This window comes from Chlamydotis macqueenii, chromosome 3, assembly GCF_036417535.1.
Source record: "Chlamydotis macqueenii isolate bChlMac1 chromosome 3, bChlMac1.mat, whole genome shotgun sequence".
Lineage (NCBI taxonomy): Eukaryota > Metazoa > Chordata > Aves > Otidiformes > Otididae > Chlamydotis > Chlamydotis macqueenii.
The window spans coordinates 127,656,218-127,664,620 of record NC_141558.1 but is presented as its reverse complement, the minus strand read 5'-3'; the positions used below and the strand labels follow the sequence as shown (position 1 = coordinate 127,664,620).

General features: G+C 53.5%; 2 protein-coding genes across 2 annotated transcripts; one reads left to right on the top strand and one right to left on the bottom strand.

The window, feature by feature from the left end:
* The first annotated feature begins 944 nt into the window (after positions 1 to 944).
* On the top strand, positions 945 to 3,516 carry LOC147601535 (fibrinogen-like protein 1-like protein). Its single transcript, XM_086745052.1, has 2 exons — positions 945 to 1,142; positions 2,094 to 3,516. Exons 1-2 carry the CDS (start codon positions 1,040 to 1,042, stop codon positions 2,720 to 2,722), a joined length of 732 nt encoding a protein of 243 aa, XP_086601178.1. The 5' UTR covers positions 945 to 1,039; the 3' UTR covers positions 2,723 to 3,516.
* A 3,361-nt stretch (positions 3,517 to 6,877) lies between these two features.
* On the bottom strand, positions 6,878 to 7,546 carry LOC147601534 (fibrinogen-like protein 1-like protein). The gene has a single exon (XM_086744500.1). It carries the CDS (start codon positions 7,529 to 7,531, stop codon positions 6,995 to 6,997), a length of 537 nt encoding a protein of 178 aa, XP_086600626.1. The 5' UTR covers positions 7,532 to 7,546; the 3' UTR covers positions 6,878 to 6,994.
* Between the last annotated feature and the right edge of the window lie 857 nt (positions 7,547 to 8,403).

The window sequence follows — 8,403 nt, the reverse complement described above, 5'->3', positions numbered from 1 at the left end:
CTTCCCCCAGATGGGGACCATCTGCCTGCTGTCATGCAGTCTAGAAAAAACTAGCCACTCCAAATATTGTCCCACAACAGTCAGTCTCTCTGGGAGTCTCAAGACTGCTCTAACTTCCCCACCAAGAGCTAGGCTGGGCTTCTCACAAGCACATTAGACAAGAAGCAGTTGACCTGGCAGCACCCTGCTGTAATGGTGTGAGGCGGGGACATCCCCAGTGTTTGCTTTCCACACTGGCTGGTGACTGGCATTCAAGTGTTTATTTACTGAGCTGCACTCTTCAAAGGTCCCAAATATGCTGTTTCCAGGGGAAATTCAATCCAAGCAGCTAAGCACTCACAGAAGAGACCATTCAAAGAAATTTTGCTGGCACAGGAGTTATTTTCTTTGCAGCTCAGAAAACTATGCATCTAGAGCCACAGGCACCTTCATCTCAGCTGGTGTTTTCTAAGGGCACAGAGGAAAGCCAGCCCAGTTTCCTCCTCCAGAAGGAAGAAAGCCGGGAGCGGGGGGTTAGGATCCACTCACCCCGCCCACAGCAGGGAACTCTACAAATGCCTCTGTGAGACCTGCCACTCCACAGCTCTGTGCTCCTGAGGGCATCCCTCTCTGAACACCGTGGGTGAGTACGGGGCTGGGAAGCGGGCGCTCCTTGCTAGCAACGGGAGGAGCACAGGTGGGGCAGCCCAGCCGTAGGGAGAGGCTCTGTGCACTGGTCTTTGCGCACTGTGGAGGGTAGTGGCACTCCACCCAAAATTATCTCATGCGTGACTTTTCAGGAGCTAATCAAGGGGAAAAGGCAAGGTTCTCTATCCCTAGGGCAAAAGAGTTGAAGCCTTTTGGCAAGCTTTCCAGCTTCCATGGACCAGTCTGATGCTGCTCAGCATGCTTGGTGCACTCCTGCATCTCACATGGTCGTGTTACACTGTGCAATGCTGGAGCCATGGGATTTCCCGTCTCTCGGGAGGGAGGGTCACATTTCATCTTTTCTCCATCTTTTCCCTTTCTAGCAGCCCAGTGCCTCCTACTCCTTGCTTGCATGCTGGTCTTGGCTGCCCCAGGCCACTCCATGCGTGTACAAACCCTAAACATCTTCAAGAAATCTCCCTCCAACACTTCGGCAAGTGCTCTGAAGAAAACCAGTATGTAGCATCCCATGGGCATCGCAGTACTCTCACCAACCCCCTTCAGTTCCTCGGTCTGGGTCAGCCCTGGCTAGTGAGCAGCCCCAGCCCATGCTCTGGGCCAGTGGAGGCTTGGTAAAGCGACACTTGGGAGAGGGTGTGTCATCATGCCTCAGATCCAAAAACCACCTCCATAGTGTATACAGGCAGGCACGCTGGGGAGAGGCAACATCAACCCCAGTCTTTGCTCAGCTGTGGAGAGGAGCTCTGCCCACCTGTCAGGATGACCTTACCGCAGTGGGAGGTCCTGCAGCAAGCAAGCTGAAGGCATGGGGAGACCACACCTGCCAGCACAGGGGGGACCCAGTGCTGCGCACTCATGTGCAGCCAACTCCGGGTGGGGAAGGGCCCTACGCTGTCCCTAGCCCTGGCCCCGCTCCAGGACTGAGGATGGTGGATGTGAGGAGGTGTACCTCATGCAGATTGCAGTGCTGCACTTGTGCATGCATGTGCGTGTGTGTGTGTGCGCACGCACTGTGCAGACTGGTAAGGGTATCTGTGTGCTTGAAGGGGTCATTTTTCACCCATTCCCTCAGTCACAGGCAGAGGCAAGGTCCTCTTCACCTTCCTCCTCAGCGTGACCCGGTTTTAGCGACACAATCCCTTTTCAGGAGACCCAGAACAGCCCACTAGTGTCCTTAGTCTCCTGGTCTGATACCAGCAGAGCCCAGTGGGTCTGGTGCCTTTCACTGAGGCTGCCTCCTGTTAGGTGTCCCATATGGAAATGGAACAGAGGGCTGAGGCCAACCTACTCTCACCTCCAGCCAAGCACACTCACCTCTCTGGGCTGGGACAGCTGATTATCCCCCAGGTACTCTGGCCAGATGTCCCTCTTCCCTGCCACAGGGTGAAACATGGTCTTGTCCTGTTGCACAGACTTTTGTTATATCACCTTCTCTCCCACTGCAGGTTTGCCCAAGGACTGCAGTGAGGTCCTTGCTGCCAGCCCCAGTGGCGTCTACGTCATCCAGCCCACAGGCCTGCACCCCATCGTGGTGTACTGCGAGATGAACACAACAGACGGGGGCTGGACGGTCATCCAGAGGAACCGGCAGAGCACGGAGATTACCTGGGCTGAGTCCTGGAGCACCTACAAGTATGGCTTTGGGAACGTGCACACTGATTTCTGGCTGGGCACTGAGTACATCCATCAGATCTCCAGGCAGAAAGTCTACCAGGTCAGGTTTGTCATCTGGGATGCCGCAAACAATACAAAGTTTGCAGACTACAACCTCTTCAGTGTGGAAGATGAGTCCCACGGGTACCGGCTGAGGCTGGGAACGTACTCGGGGACAGCGGAGGATGCCATGGACTCAGACAATCCCAGGAACATTCACAACAACATGAAGTTCTCCACAAAAGATTGGGATCAGGACACTTATAGAGGGAACTGCGCTTCCCGCTCTGGGGGCGGGTGGTGGTACTCGGCATGTTATTCCGTACAGCTGAACGTCAAGGGGGCCATAAAGTGGGGCAGCCTGTGCAACGGGAACTGCAAAGCTTCTGCCATCCTCATCAAACCAGCTCCCTACCATTAGTACTCTTTCCTCTCCTGTCTGCACCAGGCACACGGCCAGACCAGTGTCCTGCTGGGACCCATTTTGCTGGCTGGGGGACTGGGGGTGAATCGAGTTGTTCCTGTATATGAAGACCTGTTTTCTTTTCCTCTTCTCCTGAAAAGTAGCAAAGCTCCCTGCTTTGTCTCTAGCCTTTCACCTGTGGTGGGTTTTTAGGGATCATTAGTAGAACAAGTCTTTATACAAACACAGCAGTTTCCAAACATTTTCCATCTGGAGAGAAAACTGCACAGAAACCTAAAACCCTCCTGATCCAGCAAGGTCTTATTCTCTTCTTGCTTTGCTTTTAGCCTGCAGAATAAAATTGTTTTCAGAATCTGCACAGACATGCACAAATTCACAGAGGTGAGGGGTGGAATGTCCTGGTTTTATTCAGTGAGGGGAGCTACGGTGGCAGCTTCTGTAAGAAGCTTCTAGAAGTTGTTTCCCCTTTATCCAGTGGACTCAGTGGGGCCCAGGGCAGACCCGCTGCTGGCCAAGGCCGAGCCGATTGGTAGCAGAATGTTCCCTGATAACGCCTCTGCGATAACAGATTTAAGAAGGGGAAAACAGAAAAAAAAGAGTAGAGAAGATGGGATGTGAATGAGATTCTGAGAGGCGTCTGCCAGCCTGTTGAGAAGAATTTCTTGTGAGAGGAACGGCTGCAGACGCTAAGGTCAGTGCAGAAGGAGGGGGAGCAGTAATGCAGCTCCTGGCCAGAATTCCCCTGCAGCCTGTGGTGATGAACATGGTGGAGCCGGCTGTGCCCCTGCAGCCCGGGGAGGCCCATGGAGGAGCAGAGGTCCCCCTGCAGCCCGGGGAGGACCCCATGCCGGAGCAGGCAGGTGCCTGAAGGAGGCTGTGGCCCATGGAGGCCCCACTGGGGCAGCCGTTCTGGAGAGACTGCACCCTGTGGAAGAGATGACCCACGCCGGAGCAGTTTCACGGAGGACTGTGGCCCATGGGAGAGACCCCACGAAGGAGCAGGGGAGGAATGTGAGGAGTTCTTCCCCCGACCATGAAGCAGCGGCGTGAAACAACGTGTGATGGACTGACCGCAACCCCCATTCCCTCTTCCCCCTCTGTGCCATTCGGGGGGGGGGGAGGTGGCAGAGATAATGTTAAGCCCGGGGAGGGGGGGTGGGGGGAGGTTATCTTGTTCTCTGTCTCATTCTCCTGCTTTGGTTTGAGAAATAAATGACTATTTTTCCCCAAGTCGAGTCTGTTTTGCCCATAACGGTAACTTTAAGGATCTCTCCCTGACCTTATCTCAAACCTCAAGCCTTTTTTCTTATATCATCTCCCCCGGTCTCTCGGAGGGTGGGGGGAGTGAGAGAGAGACTGCGTAGCTTGGTCCAGAGCAGGGCTAACCTACAACAATCCTGCAGAATAAAATTGTTTTCAGAATCTTCACAGACATGCCTAAATATCCTTCATTTGCTTGGGAACTTCTTGTAACCGCTGCCAGTTTCTTGCCAGGAGCAGACCTGAGGCTCCTGTGCAGTAAGAAAAGACTTTCAAAGGGAAAATTTTTCATTAGGCTTAAATGAGGAATTAAAGACAAAACTTTCACTTAAAGAAGATAGTTGTGTTTCAAGGTGAGCATCTTTCAAAAAGGGAATGCAGTACCACATGGCCAAGAGCAAGCACTGAGGGTAGGAGGCAGGCATCAGCCCAGTTCAGCCCTATCAGCCATGACCTGGAGCCAACCACCCTGCCGTGTTAACCTTGTGAATGCTGGCCCAGGCCGTGGAAGGTAACTGGTAGAGTGGACAGGGAAGAAAGGGACAACAGCACTGCAAAGCCACACAGCACTGCATGACAGGGACATCTGGGGCAGGTTTAAAAGCTGAGGCAGCCTGACATGGCCGGGATCCCAGAATTTTAAGAGGCCTGGATCAGCTTGGGTCTGTAGAGGCTTGCTCCAGTGTGGTGATATCTGTATGTGCTGCATAGCTCAAACTGGGAAGCCTTTCTTAACAAGCAGCACCCTCATACATTCATCTCCCCATGCATCAGGGCTGCAGGCCCACAGAGGCCTCCAGGGCAGTTAGGGCTGCCGGCGCAACCCTGCTATAGCTCTGCAGGGTGCCCTGGGACCTCAGCTGTAGATCTTGGCCTGAGAGTCCCAAGTTGTTCAGGATTCACAGCCACAAGCCTTCCTCAAGCTCATGTTTTCTTACAAAAAAAAAAAAAGAGGAGAGGAACCGTGGCTTCTTTTGAATCCTAAGTTGAAACTTGCCTCCATTGCAAAGGAGATCCATAGCCACATTCCCCCTGTGCAGCAGAGTACTATGGGACTGACTGACCCACATCTCTCACACCCTCATGGAGCCCACCACCCTCTCCACACCTCAATCCGTGGTTTCTTCCCTTTCCCCAACCACCCAGTAATGGACAGGGGCAAACTATGGGCAAGGATTTTGCAAAACGCTGGGCTTTGCTGGCCCTGTTGGCTAATCGTAATCTTCCAGCCGCAGTTCAGTGCCCAGTGGCTGAAACAAGCCATTGGAAGCAATGTTGCATCCAGAGACCTAAGAATTAAACCACAGACAGAATTAAGTACAACAGCTGTGCTCAGCTGTAACAAACAACCGTACTGAAGGGAGAAAAGCTCACGGTACAGGCTAGTGCTGTGGAACATTGAAATATTTCAGGAAAAAAAAAAAAAAGTAAAAGCAGCACAGAACCGCTGCATGCTATGCTTCCACACTGGAAGGGAGGGATGCCATCCAGAGGGACCTTGACAGGCTGCAGAGGTGGGCCCGTGCCAACCTCATGAAGTTCAACCAGGCCAAGTGCAAGGTCCTGCACCTGGGTCATGGCAATCCCAGGCACAAATACAGGCTGAGCAGAGAATGGATTGAGAGCAGCCCTGAGGAGAAGGACTTGGGAGTGCTGGTGGACGAGAAGCTCAACATGAGCAGTCAATGTGCTCTTGTGGCCCAGAAGGCCAACCGCATCCTGGGCTGCATCAAGAGAAGCATGGCCAGCAGGTCTAGGGAGGTGATTCTCCCCCTCTACTCTGCCCTGGTGAGACCCTACCTGGAGTACTGTGTCCAGTTCTGGAGCCCCCAACACAAGAAGGACGTGGACCAGTTGGAGAAGGTCCAGAGGAGGGCCACAAAGATGATAAAAGGGCTGGAGCACCTCTCTTATGAGGACAGGCTGAGAGAGTTGGGGCTGTTCAGCCTGGAGAAGAGGAGGCTCCGGGGAGACCTGATAGCGGTCTTCCAGCACCTCAAGGGGGCCTACAAGAAAGACAGGGAAAGGCTGTTTAGTAGGGCCTGTTGCGATAGGACAAGGAGAAATGGTTTTAAAACAGAGGGGGGTAGATTTAGATTAGATATTAGGAAAAAATTTTTTACAATGAGGGTTATAGAACACTGGAACAGGTTTCCCAGAGAGGTGGTGGAGGCTCCATCCCTGGAAAAGTTCAAGGCCAGGTTGGAGCAACCTGATCTAGTTGTGGATGTCCCTGTTCCTTGCAGGGGGGTTGGACTAGATGACCTTTGAAGGTCCCTTCCAACCCTAACCATTCTATGATTCTATGATTCTATGCCAGCTCTGCACCAGCTCAGCCAGGGAGCAGAATCAGCTGGCTGAGCAAACCATCTTGAAACCAGAAGCCACCATGTCAGCCCTGTGAGAGGTGAGCTCTGCACATGCCAGGGAGATGGGGCATCCTTTAAGCAGGCGTGTCTCCTTGCCTAGGAGAGGATCTGCATCATACACCTACTTTCCCCTAGATCCACCACCTCAACCTCAACTGCTCCCGCGCGTGTGTGCAGTGTCACGACGGCTGGTAGACATGAGGCAGCAAAGTTTGGCTCCAGGGTTTATTGCAGATGATTTCTCCCACCATGGGTAGCAGAGCTGTGGGGCGTATGGGGCCCGGGGAGGGAGCAGGGCCTGAGCAAAGCAGGGACACACCAATCGCACAGGGAAGGAACTTGCACTGTCTCCCCTCCCCAGGACAGGAGCGGGAGCGCCCACCCCAAACCAGTGCCTGTGTCCCAGTGCCAGGCACCACCGCAGCACTGAGTGAAGTCACCCGCGTTCTGGGGGCTCTGGGCGATCGCTCCTGAGCCCCAGAGCTGCTGTCGTTCAGCTGGTGACGGTGCGGGAGCCGCAGGCAGTGCAGGACATGCAGCAGGGCTGGCACAGGGCTGTTGGCAGGCACGGGAACAGGGCACTGAGCTGGGGACGGCAGCACTCCCACAAACTGCCAGGAGGCTGGGCACTGTGGCACGGTCAGCACACATCTGTGGGTTTGACCAGGATGAGGGAGGACGTGCAGTCGCCATTATCACAGAATCCTGGCCAAATGATGTGTTTTTTGGCATTGAGCAGGACATTCTGGCACCGGTCATACCACCAGCCCCCGTAGCTGTTGGCGCAGTTCCCGCTGTACTGGTCCTGGTCCCTGTCGGTCGTGCTGAACTTCATGTTGTCATGTATGCCCCCCTTCTTGGGGTGATAGCTGGTCAGATAGTCATCCCCATCACCAGAAAACCTGCCCAGCCTCAGCGGGTACCCGCTATCCTCGCTCTCCACCCTGAAGATGTCGTACTCGGCGTAATGGGTGACGTTGGCCTTGTTCCGCACGATGAAGCGGATTTTGTAGGTGCCCTGCTGCGTCAGCAGGTGCAGATACTCGGTGCCCAGCCAGTGATCGCCCTGCACATTCCCGAAGCCATACTTGTATGTAGTCCAGGATTGCTTCCACGTGATCTCAGTGTCATGAGAGTTCCTCTGGACAACAGTCCAGCCCTTGCCTTCGGTGTCCATGTCGCACCACACCACGCGGGGGGGGTGACCTTGCTGGCTGGATGACATACACCCCGCTGGGGCTGGTCTTCTGCCCCTGCCCTTGTGGGAGGGGGAGAGAATGAGAAGGGTGGAAGTGAGGAAACTCATGGGTTGAGATGAAAACAGTTTAATAATTAAAAGGAAACAAACCACCACCACCACTTGTGAGGAAAAGAGTAAAAAGATAACAAATAGAGAACAATAAACCCCCAGAAAGACAAGTGATAAAACTGAAAACAATTGCAAATTATCAATTAAAACAACTGAGATGGGAGTGAGGTGCAGGGAAGCAGGTGGGAGGTGTCAGGTGGTGGGGGGCAGGCATCACCCCAGGGTCTGCAGGCAGAGGGGGTTATGGGGGTCAGGGTGGAATATAGGGAGGCAGAACAGGGGTGGAGGGGGGAGTGAGGGCATGAGACAGGAGGGCAGGGGTTGTTGGGGGGGGGGGGGGGGCGGAGAAATACCAAAAAACCTCAAAGAGCTAAGGGGAGGGACCAAGGGAGCCAGACAGAGAGAGAATGATACAGACAAAAGTATCTATGGCACAGAAAGGGAAGAAATTAAAACAAAGGGACAGGGACCTGGAATAACTTAATCTAATGTAAGAAAGAAAAGGTGTATGTAGGATACAGGGCAGAGAGAGAGGAACTGAAAAATCAGGGACATGGACCTGGACATAGAGAGATGGGGGGTGGGAACTGTGAAAGGCTAAAAGGCAGATGAGGAGAAATTTTGAAAATTGTGATAGGAAGACAGACCGATAAATGGAAAAAAAATGGGCAGCAGAGAGAAAAATAAAGCAAAGAGGTAGCAGGAGAGAGGGAGAGGTATAGGGAAGTAAAAAAAACCTA

Bases quoted from the DNA above. Each gene is read 5' to 3' on its own strand.
- LOC147601535 (XM_086745052.1), top strand. From the start codon at position 1,040: ATGCTGGTCTTGGCTGCCCCAGGCCACTCCATGCGTGTACAAACCCTA. The intron at 1,143-2,093 runs GTATGTAGCATC...CTCCCACTGCAG, and splicing joins AAGTGCTCTGAAGAAAACCA to GTTTGCCCAAGGACTGCAGT.
- LOC147601534 (XM_086744500.1), bottom strand. From the start codon at position 7,531: ATGGACACCGAAGGCAAGGGCTGGACTGTTGTCCAGAGGAACTCTCAT.